The 18,251-nt window shown below is 27.1% G+C and overlaps 1 protein-coding gene across 1 annotated transcript in view; it reads left to right on the plus strand.

Annotated features, from left to right (window-relative positions):
* The first annotated feature begins 1,935 nt into the window (after positions 1 to 1,935).
* Positions 1,936 to 18,251, plus strand: part of LOC117173061 — a 451,519-nt gene continuing 435,203 nt past the window's right edge. Inside the window, exon 1 of the mRNA XM_033361436.1 lies at positions 1,936 to 2,165. Coding sequence (XP_033217327.1) covers positions 2,108 to 2,165 — 58 coding nt within the window. The 5' untranslated portion in view covers positions 1,936 to 2,107. The remainder of the gene's footprint in view (positions 2,166 to 18,251) is intronic.

Below are 18,251 nucleotides of genomic sequence, written 5' to 3' on the forward strand. Positions count from 1 at the left end.
AAGTGCTAGTACATAAGTTGGATTACAGGTGGATTATATGGAGTAAAAGTAGATTATGATAAATTCCAAGTAAATTAATTGTACTATAATTGTATTACTTGAATTAAAAGTGTATTACTTGGATTACAAGTGTGTGACTTAGGTTGCAAGTGGAGTAGTTCGATTTTAGTTGAATTACTTTAATTAAAACTGGATAACTTGTGTTACAAGTGGATTACTTGGATAACCTAAATTAATCTTAGTTACTGAGATTAGAACCGTATTATTCTAGATTACTTTAAATAACAATTAGATTACATTCAATACAAGTGGATTACGCAGATTACAAGTGGATTGCTTGGACTGAAAGTTGATTACTTAGACTATTTGGATTACTTCAAAGAAAAGTGCCTTCTTGAATTATAGGCAAATTCCTTAAATTGCAGTTGGATTACTTATATTACTTGTGGATTACTTTAATTGCTAGTGGATAACTTGCATTAAAGGTGAATTATATGGAGTGCAAGTGGATTATGTTAAATTACAAGTATATTACTTTGATTACAAGTGTATTACTTGGATTTCAGTTGGAATTCTTTAATGACAATTGGATAAATTGTCCTACTAGTGGATTATTGGGATTACTCTAAATTAATCTCAGTTACTTAGATTAAAATCGTATTATTCTAGAGTACTCCAAATAAAAATTAGTTTACATTGACTAAAAGTAGATTACTCAGATTACAAGTGGACTACTCAGATTACAAGTGGATCACTCAGATTACAAGTGGATTACTTTGAATACAAGTGGTATACTTGAACTTTTTTTTTATAATAGAGAAATTACTAGAATTATGGTTGGATTACTCGAATTACAGGTCGATTATTATAAATTACAAGCAGATTATTTGGATTACAAGTCTGTTACTCAGATTACAAGTGGATTTCTTGGATTTTAGTGGGATTTCTTTGATTACTATTGGATAACTTTGATTGCCAGTGTATAACTTAGATTTCAGTTGGATTACTCTAATTTCCTTTGGATTGATTATTTTAATAGTGGATTATTTGGATTACCTAAATTAATCCCAGTTACTTAGATTAGAACCGTGTCATTCTAGATTACTCAAAATTACAAGTAGATCACATTGACTACAATTGGATTACTCAGATTACAAGTGTATTGCTTGGACTGAATGTTGATTACTCAGATTATAAGTGGATTACTTAAAGGAATGTGTATTTCTCAAATTATAGATAAATTCCTCAAATTACAGTTGGATTACTAATATTACACGTGGATTCATTAAATTTCTAGTTGCTAACATGGATTAAAGGTGGATTATTTTGAGTGCAAGTAAATTATGATAAATTGCAAGTAGATTACTTGGATTAAAAGTGGATGACGTGGATTACAAGTGAATAACATCGAATACTAGTGGATTACTTAAATTATCTAAATGACCCTCAGTTACTCAGATAAAAACTAATAAGAGGATTACCACCTATCAGATGTGGATTACAAGTGGATTAGGATTTAACTGTTTTACTCTAAATCACTTAAATCACACCGGATTACAAGTGTATTACTGAGGATTACAAAAAGATTAGTGCTGATTCCACTAGCGTACTCGTATTACACTGGATTAAGCGGATTACCATGGAGGACCAGTTTCGGTAATAAAACGGATAAATTTCCCCCTATTTCCCTACATTCCGGCCTGATTTCGAGCCTCGGGACTTGATCGTTGCTGTGGTTAGTGGTCACTCCGTAAATTCGGGGATCACCCGAGTACTCTTCGCCGGTGGGTGGCGGTCGGTCAGAATTAGGCCCTGGGGGAGGGGGGGGGTGAAATTCACCCTCGTAGATGCGTGGGTGTTCGAAAGCCAAGTGGTTGGTAACCAGGCGTACAAGTCACAAATCCCCTTGCGCGACGATACGCGCGAAAACCTTCAGTTCACCACGACCGCCGTGCGAGAAGGGTCGTTCGTGCGCGCGCCTCGTGCGTTTATTTCCTTCTTCGAAAAGTCACGCGACATCGTGGAAAAATTGTGTATTTTATAACTTGTGAAGTTTTCATACTGGACGAAAAATAAGTGATGAATTAGGAAAAATAATTCTGGAAAAATGGCACCACTCCGGTCACTTTTACTCTCAGTTTCCCTCATTCTTGTCCTCGCAAGGGGTGAGTTAGTTTACTTTTTAAAAATCTACTTTTTTTTAATTAATTTTTATTTTGTCAGGTTTTTTGAACATTTTTTTTATAAAAACTCTTTCAAATTTTTGGATGATTTTAATTCAAATTCCGAAGCTATCAAATTTAAGCCAGTCTAGGGAAAATAATTTAATGTACCCTTCTTTAATCAGGCGCACTTTCCAATTGATAGGTATTGAAAGGTTTCATTAGAAGCTTTCGATTTGCAATCAACGGTATTTGGAATCATTTCAATCGCAAGCTTTCAGCATCAATTTATCATAATTTTGAACCGGGAAATGACCGTGAATTTATTTGTTGACCAGGAATTTTACAAATTAAAAAAAAATCAGTCCAACTTTAATTTTAACCGTTTTTAATAATTAGTTAAATTCTGATCTTTTTCAATTTTTATATTATTTAGTTTAGAATGAGTATTTGAATTGAAAGTATTTTAAAGTGCAGTTTTAAGGACTTTAACAATTAAAAATTAGACTATAAATATAAATTAATTATTAATTGTTAAATTTGAATTGCTCTTTGAAATTTTCAAAATAAATTATAGTTGATTTTACAAAACGAGTTTGCATCAGATCACAATTTTAGAATTTCCCGATTTCAACGTTAAATATTACAATGTTTCAATTGGAAAGTCTTAAACATATGTAAACGCTGTTTTGGAACTTTACAAACTATTTTTAAATAACTTTTAAGTAATATATTTATGATTGTAGGCTTTTATTAAATTTTAGTCTGAAATATTCCATTTATAAACCATGCAATTTCAAATTTTTTAATTTAGAATAAGAACAATTCCTTAATATTTATAAATACCTGAATGTTTATTTAAAATCATTGATTACAAATAAAATACTTAAAACTAAACAAAAAAACTAAGCCTTGAACATTACAATTTTAATGGTTCTTTTAAAAAAATTCAATTTGTAAGTTAAGTTGTTAAATTTCGATCTATAAATAACAATGGAACACCTATTATTCTTAGAAAAAAATCGAGTACGTTAAAGAAATATTTCGAAGATTTGAAAAAATTAAAAATTTGAAATCATTTCAAATAATTCAAATGAAGTACAAATCTCGTCGAAAATATATCATGGCCTAATTTGAAACCAAATATAGATTTTGAAAAATTTTGAACAACGAAGATCTTAAAATAAAATTTCGAAACATTTTAAGGATATTTAAATTATTAAAAAAAATTTAATTTAAATAGGGCATTTTTAATCTTTTATAAATTTATATTTGGAACTGGAACCAGAAGCAGAGAATTTTTAAATTTAAACCAATTGTGAATTAAACTTTGCATTTATCCAAAAGAATTTGTTTGAAATTTCTAATTTGGAAGTTTAACTTCATTTAATTAAAAATTGTACTTTTTCAAATTCGTAACATGATTTATTTTTAATAAATAATTCACGAGTTTTAAACTACATTTATAATAACTTTAAATTTCTTTATACAATTTTTCCCCCCTGTGAATCCTGAAAAGTTATTATCCTTCGGAATAAATCGTACAAAGTTGATGAATGTCAAGTGTAGTAGTTCTTGTTTAACTTATTTGGTAATTATTTAATCAATAAACACTTTTTAAACAAAATTTTTTTCCCAAAAGTCGTAAAAAGTTATTATTTTCTGAAAATAATTACACCATTAAAGAATGTTGAAAGCAACATATTTTTCAAGGATGTTTGGTATTTACTTCAACAATTTTGATTTGTTTAAATAATTTTTTTTGCTGAAGATATTTTGCAATCATTTAAACAACTATTAATCGAAATATATACGATTGTACGTTGATGTTTATCATCCGAAATTCACTTGACAAATTATTTATTTTAAAGAATACGATCTGAAAAAATAACAAATCAGAACAGGCTAAACATTGTCTATGTAAATAATTAATTGTTTAAAAAATTTAAAAATATAATAAAAAAATATTATTTGTTAAAATGCGTTAATTGTGTTATATATTGCTACAAGAACAAATTTTCAAGAACAACAGAGAAAAAAATGTTTAAACAAAAAAGAATCGTTTAACAAATTTTAAATTATTTAAAAAGTTGCTAAATATTCGGTAGAGAAAAATATTACTATCGAATTCCTTCAATTGTGACATTAATTCTAGAAGATAATAATTTTTCATGTTTTGCAAGGGGAAAAATTGTTTAAACAAATTAAAATTGCTTAAGAAGTTACCAAACATCCTTCAAAAATATCTTGCTTTCAACATTCTTTAATTGTGTCCTTATTTCCAGAAAATAATAACTTTTTACGACTTTAGGGAGAAACATTTTTTCAAAGAAATAACAATTGTTTAAATAATTACCAAATAAGTTAAAGAAGAAACACTATTCTTGACATTTATCAACTTTAAACGTTTTATTTCTGAAAGATAATAACTTTTTACCATTTACAGGGGGGTGGGGGTCTTTAAACAAATAATTATTATTTAAACAAATTAAAGTTATTGAGAATATACTTTCAAACTTGTCAATTATCGATTAGAAATAAATCGCGTTAACACTTATTTTCAATTCTGTCTTTGCAGTTTTTGGAGAATTTTCCGGGCACAATTTAAGGGATCCACCCTGATTTTTTATTTAGTTTTTTAATTCTTTTTTTAATAAATAAATATCACGAAAAAATTACAATTTTTTCTATTTGACGTTCCCGGTAGTCGTCAATAATAGGAAAATTATTTTAATCACCGACGTTTCATCGATTCAGATTATTTAAACATATTTCATCATGATACAATAAAAACATGTTATAAACAAATTATTTGTTGAAAATATGTTTTCTATAATTTTCAATAATTGAACGTTTTTTAAAGTTCGCTTGCCAGAAATTTGAATGGAAACAATATTTGTATGGAAAAAAAATTATCTTAAGACTATTCTTATTAATATTATAAACAAATTTAATAAACAAATGCGTTTTTCAGACATTTGTCGTTAGAAAAATTCGTTTTTCGCGATGTCAGTTTTTTAAAATTAGGAACCTCATGATAATTTTAGAAAATTTATAATTTTTTGACGAGTTTTATGGTTTTATTAAACAAATTTAATAAACAAATGCATTATTCGAGCACTTATCGACTGAAAAACTAGTTTTTTTTTAATTTTAGTAACATTTATAATTAGTTAATTAATTTTATGTTTTGGTCAAACAAATTTAATTAATAAATGTATTATTCGCGCATTATCTTATTAACTCTGGGAGAGAAACTTTCTTCAGACTCATGAGTGTCCCGACGTTTCATATATTATAGAATTTATTTATAACAATTATTAAATGAATTGTTCAATCATTCCTTGTATTCAAACCCTTTTGTGTTAGAGAGCTCTAAATACTTAATAAAAAAAAACTTTCTGAAATTAAAAGGAATGACATAAAAAAACGAGTTTTTACGTCGACAAATGCCCGAATTATGCATTTTTAAATTTAATTTGTTTGACAAAAACAAAAAATTAATCGTCTAATTATGAATTCTACTGAAATGGCCGTAACGTTTCCAATTAAAAGGCCTGAAATTTAAAAAAACGAGTTTTTCCGTCGAAAAATGTCCAAGTAATGCATTTGTTCAGTAAATCTGTTAGAAAAATCAAAAACTCATCAACAAATTATGATTTTTGTAAAAATTATAATGAGGGTCCTTATATAAGTAAATTGACGTAAAAAAACGAATTTTACTGACGAAAAATACGTGAATAGTCCATTTGTTTATTTAATTTGTTTATAATATCGAAAAGAATAGTCTTGAGACAAATTTTTTTTATTAAAATATTGTTTTCAATAAATTTTCGTGCAATACAACTTAAAAAACGTAAAATTATAGAAAATGATAGAAAACACATTTTCAATAAATAATTTGATTATAAAATTTTTGTTTTTTTATTGTATCATGATGCAATATATTTATATAATGTAAATGTATGAAACGTTGGTGATTACAAGAATTTCCTATTATTGAAAAGCGCCGGGAACATCAAATAGAAAAAATGTCCATTTTTTGAAATATTTATTTATTTAATAAAAAATTGAAAAAAATATATTCACAATCAGGCTCGACAACTTTCTTTGAAATTTTTGAATGCAAAATTCATAAACAAAGCGTCTTTTACACTTTCATTTTCAAAGTTTAAAATTCAAGAGTTTCGCTTTGAGTGCTTTTATTTGCAGTTCAGTCCACTGTAAAAATGTTTAGTTGAGCCAACTATTTAGTTAGTAGGATATCGTACTGATATTTCATTAGTTGATGCTACCATTTTATTCGTGGGTGCAACAATTCCATTAGTTGCCGTTACTATTCAGTTAGTACTATCAACTAAGTAAATGGTTGTCCCAACTAATAAAATAGCAGTGCTATACCTTACGAACTAAATAGTTGGCCCAACTAATGAGACAATTTTTAGATTTAGCGTTTGATTATAAGAAAAAACCCCATTTCAAAAATTCAGAAAAATGAAAAAGACTTTAAAAATTTTATTCAAAAACTTTTTTAATCAAAAACATGACAACTTTTATACCAAGAAACTAAATTATCTTTGAAGAGCTCAAATCTACTTTTTAAGATTTGTGGATTTGGAATTTTTGAAGTATTATAAAATTTTTGAGCACTATTTTTTATTATTATTTCTTTTTTTATACGTAATATTTGTTTTGCTTTGCTAAAAATTTAGGACTAATCAAAATGGATGTTTTTCTCTTTTGTGGCTCATTTTAATGAACCCCTAATTCGATTTCTCTCCTATTTACCCCAATTTTCTCTGAACTATTTTTTTCGGATATTTTCGACGAAAATGCCTCCTTGGAAGATCTCAAAAAAAAAAATTACTTTGAGTCGAGCAATCTTGTGTCACTTTAATGCCAATTTAACGTCCCGTTACAAGTAATTGAATAATCAACTGCCACGCCACGCGCTCTCAACATATTTCCCGCTGGGATTCTCCCAGCAACTCGAATCGAAGTAATTTCGTTATTTTCGAAATTTTGTTATCAGCTGTCGACAAAAATTAGGTTTTCCAATTATTCTGGCCGGGCGTCAAAATATGTAAAGAGAGCTTCGTTATCAGAGCAGTGATATGCTCCATACTTTTTTTATGGGAGAATAAAAAAATTGAGGGAAAAGTGTGTAAAATAAAATACAGGTGAAAAGTTTTTATGGCTATAGTAATCGAAGCGAAAGGCTTTTGAATAATGGATAATAAATCATTTTTGAATTTTTAAAAAATCTAAAGTTTGAAATGTAAAATTTTCTGGTTTAAATTAGATGTTTGAAAAAATGCAATTCAATTTTTTTTTATATCTTTTAGAACCAAAAACGTTTTTTAAATTGAAAATTTTGGAATTCGATATTTGAAGTGTGTTTATAATCTGGACATCTTGTACAATAAAAGACATTTTTTAATTATGAATTTTAATTTTACGTTATAAGTTTTATTATTTCCTTGCAAATTTAACAATTTTTTTGAATAAACCTCTTCTTTGGATGCAATTTATTTTCTGTATCTTTCTTTGATTAAAAATTCTACCTTTTTTCTAATTTTCCATTTTTTTTATTAAAGGTCCTCTTCTTGTATTCAAAATACATTTTTTTTAACCAAAAATTGAAATATTCCATTATAGTGCAACATTTTTTTTTATTTGAAAATTTATCTATTTTTACAAAAACTCATCTTGTTTGTTTAAATTTAACTGCTTTTTTTGAACGTTTTTTGTTGTATCTTGAAAATTCAACTATTTTGAAGAAAATTCGTCCTTCTGGTTTAAAAATTCAACATTTTTAAAACAATTTATTTTCTTTTTCAGTTTAGAGTTCAACCCTTTTCTTAAAATTTCATTTCTTTTCCTTTCTATTGAAAATTAATTCTTTTTACTAAAAAATAAACTATTCTTTTTTTTTGTTAACATTTTTTTAAATTGAAATTTATCTATTTTATGACAAGTTTGATTATTTTGTTGCAAATTTGACAATTTTGTTTTTTAAAGTTTTTTCGTACAATTTCAACTGTATTGCTGAAAATTCTTCTTGGCTTGTAAATTAAACTATTTTAAAGAAAAATCGTCTTTTTGGTTTGGAACATTATCATATTGGATCAAATATATTTTTTTCGATTAAAAGTTAAACTCTTTTGCTACAAATTTGATATTTTTTGAATAATTGAACTTTTTTTAGTTGAAAATTAAACTATTTGTTTAAAAAGTCACCCCTTTTGGTTTAAATAAAACGGTTTTGCTGAAAATTCTTCTTGGTTTAAAAATTCAATTAATTTTTTGAAAAATTGTCATTCTGACTTTGAAATTCAACATTCTGAATGAAAATTCTTTTCTTTTTAATTTTTGTTTTAAAAATTCAACTCTTTTTTTGTGTTGATGATTATTATTTAAACTAAAAATTTAACTATTCCGTTTATAGTTTATTATTTTTTAGTTTAGAATTTACCTAATTGATTAAAAACTTATCTTTTTTGTTTAAATTTAACTATTTTTAAAAATTTGTGTTGGTTTTAAAGTTCTGCTATTTTGTAGAATCTCCTTCTTTCAAAATTAAATATTTTGAATGCAATTTATTTCCTTTTTCTTTCTTGTTTAAAAGTTTAGCCCTCTTCTTCTTTTTTTTTGTTATAAAAATCACTTTCTGGAGAAAGTTATTTTTTTACCAAAAATTAAACTATTCTATATTTGGTTACAAATTAACCAATTCTGTTTTAAAATCATTTTTTTGCTTGAAATTCAACTGTCTTTCAAAAGATTATTCATGGGTTAAAAATTTAACCGTTTTGTAGAAAAATCTTTTTTCTGTCTTAAAAATTAAACATTTTAGATAAAATTCATTTTTATTTCGATTTTCCTCAGGTTGAAAATTTAACTATTTTGTAAAAAAATTGTCTTTCTACCTTGGATAGTCAAAATTTTTGATTATATTCATTTCCTTTTTAATTCTTGCTTAATAATTCACCCCTTTCAGTGAAATGTAATATTTCTTGAATAAAAGGTCCTTTTTTATTGAAAACCAATTTTTTTGTACTAAGGATTAAACTGCTCTATTTTTGGTTGAGCAATTTTTTCAGTTGAAAAATTATTCATTTGTTTACAAATTTAATTAGATTTTTCACAATTGCACAGTTTTGTTAAAAAATCACCTTTCTTGAACAAAATTCAACTACTTTATGAGAATTCAACTATTTGGCAGGAAATTCTTTTTTTTTGCGCTAAAATTCAATATTTTGGATTAAATTAAAAATTGATCTTTTTCAGTTGAAATTCAACATACTTCGTTGATACTTAGTTTTTAAAAAATTTTCATCGAAAATTTAACGGCTGAGTTGTAAATTAGTTACTTTTTGTTTAATATTTAATTTTTTTTAACTGAAAATATAAATCATCAATTTTTGATTGAAAAATTGTCTTTTTGATTCTAAAATTAAATTCTGGGTTAAAAATTCGTATTTTTCAATAAAAAATTATTCTTCGCGGTCAAGAATTCATTATGACAGTTAAAAGTTATTTTCTTTTGTTGAAAATTTAACTATTCTATTAAAAATTCGCTTTTTCAAATTCAAACTAATTTTTTTATCTAATAATCCAGCCACTCTATTCGTTATTAAAAATTTGTGTTTTTTAATTGAAAACTAAACTAGTTGTTAAAAACTTAACTTTTTAACTGCAAATTGAACTATTCCTCTTTTAGTTACATTTTCTTAGTTTAATATTGAATTATAATTTTAATCATTCTTTTTTAAATAAATTTTGAATAATAATAAATTTAGTTTAACAGTTGCTTTAAAAAATAATCTTTTTGGAAAAAAATAACAAGTTTTTTTATTTTCTTTTTTTTTGAAAATTATTGCATTTGAATGAAAATTCAACTATTTCATTTCTAGTTGAAAATTTATGTATTTATGTTGAGAATTTATTTAAAAATTATTTTTTTTTTTGGCTTAGAACAAAGGTTATTTCAATAAAAATTTAACAATTACATTTTTAACTAAAAATTCATCTATTGAAATCAAAAATTCTATTCAACCATTGTTTCCATAAAAATTGAACTATTTGACTGTTATTCCAAAACTGATATTTTTTTATTTGAAACTTTATCTTTTGGCTTTAAAAATAATCTTTTAAGTTAGAAATTACATTCATTTCTTCGAAATTAAATTATTTTGTTAAAAAAAATTTCTTTAGAAAAATAAGATTTGTAATACAGTTTACAGTTTCCTTTGTTCTCCTGAAAATCTCAATTTTTTATTTATGGTTTAAAATTAATCCTATTGCTTGAAGATTGAACTAACTAGTTACAAATTATTATTTTCGTTTCGCTGAAGATTAATCGTTTTAGTTGAATTTTACTTGAAAACTGTTTTATATAAACAAGCTAATTACAATTTTTGTAATTAAAAAAAAATATCGCAATAAATTATATTCTTTTATGAAAAAAAGCAGTCATGCTGAGATGTTGAAAAATGGGAAAAGTTGCAATTTTTTGCTACTTTTGCAACTACATTCAATAAAAAAATTGATACTTATAATAATAATGAGATTTTCACTTGTTCCTCATTTATTTTTCAGGAAGTTGCATAAAACAAATGAAAGATAGGTGACTTCTAAAAACGCAAGTACAGCGTTATTGCTATGGACAGTTTGCTACAGAAATGGTTATTAATAATTACGCAAATTGTTATTTAATATCCCATATCCAATTTTGGATTCACTGTTATTTTATTGTCGGATAATTTCAGTGGAAAACCGTCCTTTCTGCAAAAAAAAAAAATCATAGTTTTGTTACAAAAATTGTTTAAAACAATCATGTAAATTATTCTTTATTTATTTCTTTTGTTAGTCACCGCAATAAATGTCACTCTAATAATTATTGAAGAAAAAAATTTTTTTTCTACGAGGAAACGGTCGATTAGGAGACTTCTTCAACTAAATTGTTATAAACAATCTATATTGTTTATTTTTGATCAAGCTTGAAGTATATAAATGGCTTTAAAGACAATTGTGAACCACTTTTGTTCAGAAAAATCAATTCAGCTATGAGAAAAACTCGTTTATAAAGACTTTGTTTATAGAAATTGTTTATAATAATAAAGTTATATATTACTAAAATTAATTATGTTGTATGAATGCATGTGCAATAATTTCGGCTGATAGTGAGTTTCTATCTATATTTTTTCTTGGGATAAAAATTCACAAAGCTAAAATGGTCAATTTTGTCACTATATTTATTTATATATTGTTGATCTGTGAAAAAAAATTAGAAAAAAAGCAAACCACAATTCTTTTGAAAATTAATTGCTGAGCATTTCTAAAAAAAAAACCTTTTAAACCGGTTAAGAAATACGACTTGTGGGCGATTATGAACAGTAAATTCCTATTCCAGACCACTGTACGACGCCGTGCTGCGCCGTGCAGAGCGATTGACCTTGCTGAGTGTATAACTCGAGAACCAGTAAACAATTTTTCAGTTTCTTGGGCTCATTTTCAAGGGGAGATTCTTAGGTTTATTTTGCGTAACTTTTCAATATTCACCATTATTTTTGTACATTTCGTGAGGAATTCAAGTTGACTTTTAAAAATGGTCAAAAACTTATATCTTTTATTAGAAACTTTATCTTTTGGGTTTAAAATTCATTTTTGTAGTTAGAAACTTATTTATTTTTTCAAAATAAAAATATCACTTTTTTATTTACGGTTTGAAATAAATCTTATTGCTTAAAGATCTTACTTTTAGGTTAAAAATGATTATTATTGCTTAGCTGAAGATTATTCGTTTTGATTTAATTTTATTTGGAAACTGTTGTATATGAACAAGCTAATTACGATTTTTTTTTAATTAAAAAAATTGAATAAATTGAATGAATCCCTCTTTGAGAGTAAAAAAGAGAAGCAACTAATCTCCTAATGAAAGAGGATCACTGAAAATGGTTTCATATTTGAAGCATTTTTGATAAATAAATACTAAGTTAGTGAGTGAGAAAGACGGCCCTAATTTCTGATTTTGTACAATTTTCAAAATTCAAATTCAAATTATAGAAAGTATAGAAAAATTATAGTAAAAATACTGAAAAAACTTGCAAAATGAAACTTAGTCTTCTCTCTAATCTTAGACGCTCAGTCGAGCCAACGCCGTTTAGAGCCATTGACCGTGCCAAGCGTCTGACCGCGCCGTGCATTGCCTTTGACACTACCGAGTAACTTTCTTAGGCTACTTTTAAAGAGGCGATTAGAAAGAATCGAAAATCTGAAATTGGACTGTTCTTTCTTCCTGGTTAATTTAGTTCCTCTTAATAACAATAGCTTGAAAAAAATTGATTTAATTGAAATAATAATTTTCTTAGGGATTAGAGTATAACTCATAGTTTGTCATCCTCTACTGGAATTGTGTGACAGTAGAAATCCCATGTATTAAATCCTGCGAAGTAAATTAGCCGAGTACATACTACACGGAGATTGTGAACTGAGAGACAAGGAACCCTTCCTGCTTCTCTTGGATGTTCTCATTTGAGTAGAAATCCGTGACCGTGTCGCTCTCCTGCTCATTGTTCCTTTCCTTTGCATTTCCAGGATAACGAAGCAAACTGCGAACTAGGTTAGTTTTCTACTGGAGTCCCTTATTTCATTCCGTTCTTCGATTCGATTACGGGTTGCTATATTCAATCTCGTCGATCCACTCCTCAAACTTTTGTAATTTGGCTCCATCTATTGGCTGCTTATCCAACCTAGATAACGTGAAATGTTGAAGTGTCGGTCAACAAAACTAACTTAGACCGCCATCTGTTAGAAACTTATGAAGTATACAAATAAAAACATTGAATTTGCAATTTAAAAATATCTAGGTAATTAAATGAGATAAAAAGTATCCTATCTTTTAAGTTGGACCAAATTACACACAGTATACAAAATTTCATCAAGATCGGTTAAGTAGTTTCCGAGCTTAGTGGAGACAAACATCGTGACACGGGATTTTTACATATGTAAAGATTATGAAATTCATTTCTACTGAAGCTTGAAACACTCTGCATTCCAAATAAATTGACAATCGAAGACTGCTAATCGCTAAATAGCAATTAGAAAAATTTTGACGAGTTTGACCATTTTTTTTGGGAAGATAAAAAAATGTTACTTGAAGAGATGAAAAAGCAATTTTTGAAAATCAGTCGACTAGTTTATTCTTCCTAGAAAAAAATACGAAAAAGCTTGTCCATCGTTCATTCTGACAGACGAAAAATAATTTCCATGCACGTGTTGTATTTCCGAAGAACATGCTACAAACCTTTAGTTGCGACTTTTGAAACCAAATGGCGATGTCGAAATTTTCAATTTTATTTCGAACTGGAAAAAGAAATAGTGACTTGATGGAATTTCGCTCTTTTGGGAAATACTTCAAAGAATTATATATTTCTAAATTCAAAAAACTAAGAGAATTTTATTATTTCTGCGACCTGAAATTTCGAATTTTTTTAATTTTTGAAGTCAGTCATTTAGAATAAATAAAAATAATGCAATCGAGACCATAATTAATACCATCCAAAGAGTTTCAACCGCCCAATTTTTTTTAATCACCGTCCAAAGTTCTTGTTATCACCGACCAAAGTTTTTTTTTTTATTACCGTCCATAGCTTTTTTATCACCGTTCAAGACTTCAGATTTATCAAATTAAAATATAAACAGAAAAGTTCATTTTCAACCTAAAAGTTAAATTTTAACCAAAACAAATGAGCTCCCAATAAAAAATGTAATAAATAATTCATATCTTAACTAAAAAACATTTTGATTTGAAAATTTTAAAAATCAATAGAGAAGAGACAAATTTTTAACAAAAAAATTAATTTTAACCAAATAGTTTCATTCCCAACTGAATAAATAAAATCTACCAAGATGATTAATTTTCTACTGAGAAAAACTAACTTTCACGAAACAGTTACATTTTTAGCCAAGAAAATGATTTTTTAACTAAAATTATAAATCATCAAATATGAAAATGAATTTTTATCAGATTTGTTCATCTTGAAACCAAACAATTTAATTCTTTACTTAAAAAAAAATCTATTAACAAAAAATATGATTGAAATAAAATTCTAAATCTTTAACAAAACAAATCTTTAGTAGAGTTTAAATGTAACCATGTGTTTCAATTTTGAGTCAAAAAATAATAATTGAAAACGAAGTATATAATAGTTGATAGAAGTTGTAAACTAACAAAGATTTTTCAGTCAAGAAAATAATTGCAATAGTTTCCAAACAAAAAGAATTTTAAAAAATATTTTATACTTCTAAGTTTTTATTTTTATTTTCTTTAAAAATTAATTTTGTTCCAAATACAAAATCACTTAAAATCGTTCTAGAAATCTTAAGCAAATTTTTTATTTTATTAAAATTATTCAAACTCTTTAAATTCTTTACCATTTTTTAAAATCCTAATAAATATACATTTTGTTGACAAAATAAATGTTGAAATCTTCGAATTTTTAAAAAAATTTTGTGAAAATTTTTTATTTTCCTAAAACCTTTCAAAATATTTAAAAAGCTTATTTTTTCAAATCTTTAAGTATCTACATTCAGTTTACATTTAAGCCAAATAATATTCGAATAATAAATGAAAAACAGTTGAATTTACTCAGAAAATATAAATTTTTAACAAAATAGTTGAATATTGAACCCAAACACATTTAATTAGGATTAAAAAGTTAAAATTTTAACTGATAAGAATTACTTTCTTCCAAGAAATACGAATTTTTAACAAAATGCATACATTTTTAACAAAGAAGTTAAATTCTCAACTAAAAGAATTAATTTTTGACTAAAATTATAAATCTTTAAACAAGACGCGAGCTTCAGTTGCGTCATTTGAAATGAATGACTCATTTACGACATAGTGTACCACGCCTACTATCCATAATAAAACTACTTTGAAACACCCAATTTGAATTTTCACACTCCTTCACTATATTATTGACCACTAATATATCCTAGGCCACGCCCATTAACGACAATATTGGTTACGCCCTTTTTACTTGTATACGACTTTTGGCCTCGGTATGAGTTATTTTAAAATGTCGGTTAGCCTCTATAGATATCTCAGTATTTAATTTGCCATTCCAAACATAAATTTTTTAAATATAGGATTTGCTTTGTTAGCTCACATTTTAAAAGTTTTTTCCAAAAACAAAAATGTGGCCCCTAAATATGTTTTTCTTCGCATTATCAAAAAATCTTGTCATTTTTCTTAGATATGCACTGAATCCACACCTTGCCACGCCTACTTTTCGAAGTCACATTCGCATATGAATAATTTAGTCACGACTTTTGAAGACGCCCACTATAATTGCCCCCCCCATGGACGAAACATTAGACCACGCCTTTTATTCTCAGTCAATCCACTCAGATGCACCTACTATTATTGGCTACATCCCTTAACTACATTCTTGACCACTTATATTTCCTTGGGTACGTCAATTGATAATCTTGGTTACGCCCATTTCACTTTGTCACTCTTTTTATCCCAGGTATGTCCTATTTAAAGTTCTTGTTTCAAATCTGGTAAAATCTCGAAAATGTGGGTTAGCCCCTTATGGCATCCTATCCTTCAATTATCTTCACAGGCTCAATTTCTGGCATAAAGGTAGCGCCAAATTCATATTCTATATTCCAGCTCACGGCCACTAATAATCTTCTTGAGGAGACATCACTCAGCTTGTTAAATCTTGAGAGTCCTCATATGACTAATAGAGCAGCCTCCCTGTTCTCTGCTCCCCTTCGCTCCCGAGTGCTTTCCCTCGTCGAGTTTCAAAGCGCACGAATAACCGAGAAATTACGGCACATCGGAACTCGTGCGTTTTAGTAAAAATTGCCCTCAATATTCGCGAAAAAGGAGAAAAACGGATGCCGAAAAAGGCTGCTCTCAGATAAACGTTACACGTTTTCATCTACCATTTTCTCACAGAGGATGAAGCTCCTGCCTCAAGTTTTTCCATTTATATTTGATACATCAGGTATCATTTTCAAAGTACTTTTCACAAATGAAAATGTAGATTATTACAATTTTTTTCTAATACATATTTTTAAAAGATATTGTCATTTTTCTTGGACATGACTCTAAGTAAAGTCTTTGCCACGCCTAATTTCCTAGAACACGCCCTTCAGTCAGGCCCATGTTTATTGATGACATTCCTAATTACCAATCACTCACGCATTTTTTTAGACCAACCTCGATTGGCCCAAACATTAACCAAAGGTTCGGCTACGCCTTCTGCTATTTTTTATACTTCTTAGGCATGCCCACATTTATTAGAAACAACTCTGAACCGTACTGTTGATCACTTATATTTTATGAGTTTACGCCCCTTTTTCTAGATCAGAATCATCTTTAGGCGACGCTCTTTTTTTGCCAGCAATGTTTTATTATACGACCACGCTATGCCTTATAATTTGTATTATTAAAATACTAAGTTGGACATTTTCTCAGGGTGAAGAAACAAATTGAGGAGAAATTGCAGGAAAGTGAAAAATAGGAAGAGGCTGATACGCTATTTTTGTACATTATTTTTTTACAAAAGTAGTATTGTCTATCTTTGGAATATATATTCTTCAAATTTATGTTTTGTAAGTTACGCATTATTTTTAATTAATTCCCGCATCTTAAAATGTGTCCTTTTCAAATATTTTTTTGTTTATATTATAAAAGAATATTGTTTTTTCTTCATGGAAACGCCTCTTAACAGGCTCATGCAACGCCTACTTTTTCAGACCACGCCCTAGTAACGCCCAGTTTTATTAGACCCACTTCTAGTTACCATTTACTGACATTCCTCAGGAGCGCCGATTTTCATGTCACTTACCCTTTTTTCCCCTTTTCTCGTCTTTTTCGTTAATTATTGTTGTTTAAAAATCTACTATTATATTTCTAGTTCAAAATTTCCTTCGATTTGTGAAAAATTCTACTCTTTTTTTGAAAATTCGATTGACTTTTGGTTGAAAATTAATTACTAAACTGAAAACATAACTTTTCCATTATTAGTTGAAAACTTCTTTTTTCTCAACATGAAAGTCAAATATTTATCTGAAAATCTATTTGTTTTAGTTTTAAATTCGACTATTTCATAAATTTTTTTCCTTTTTGGGAAATTGTATTTCTAATTGAAAAAATCAACTTTTCGGTAAGAAAAATTTTGTCTTGTGTGGTATAAAACGAATTATGTTGTAGTTAAAATTTCAACTAATTGTTTAAAAATTCAACTACCTTGATTTTAAGTTTGAAAATTCGACTCTTTTTGCTGAATACAAACTCATCATTTGAGATAAGAAATTCGGCAATTTAAATTATTATTCGAAAACTTAACTCTACTGATAAAAATTCTTTTTTTGGGTCGAAATTGATTATTCATTGAAAATTGATCCATTCCATTTTTGTTTGAAAATTCTTTGATTTTGTGGATAAATCGTATTTTTTGTTGGAAGGTTAGTTCTCAGGGGTAAAAATTAATCTTTTTCGGTGAATATTCCACTATTTGGGTAAAGTTCTTTTTTCTTCGGATAAAAATTAATTTTTATAACTGAAAATGTAACTATATAAAGCGTGGAATAAACTTAATATTTTTCATTTAAAAATTCAAGCACTGATTTAAAATTTATCTGTTTTGTTGAAAATTTTAATCCATTGATGAAAAATTTATCTTTGTTTTCGAAAATTCATTTCCTTGGTAAAAAATCTAACTATATTTTTAATTTTTCTTCCTTAAAAATTAATTTCTCTTTACCCAAAATGTAGCTTTTCCGTTTTTTCGTATATTTGTCTTTAATTTAAGCATTTGGTTAAAAGTTCCTTCACTTTGTTGAAAATTAATTCAAATAATTGAAAATTAATTTTTTTATGGGAAATTATTTTTTGATCCAAATATTTAACTCTTTCATTTTTGGCTGGAAACGGACCTTTTTTTAATGAATAGATTTTTTAAATTGAAAATTTATTGTGAAAGGGCCAAAGCTCTGCTCGTTTGTAAAAACTGTATTTTAAATTGGAAATTTACCCTTAAGGGTAGAAAAAACTTCTTTTTT

This window comes from Belonocnema kinseyi, chromosome 5 (genome assembly GCF_010883055.1).
Source record: "Belonocnema kinseyi isolate 2016_QV_RU_SX_M_011 chromosome 5, B_treatae_v1, whole genome shotgun sequence".
Lineage (NCBI taxonomy): Eukaryota > Metazoa > Arthropoda > Insecta > Hymenoptera > Cynipidae > Belonocnema > Belonocnema kinseyi.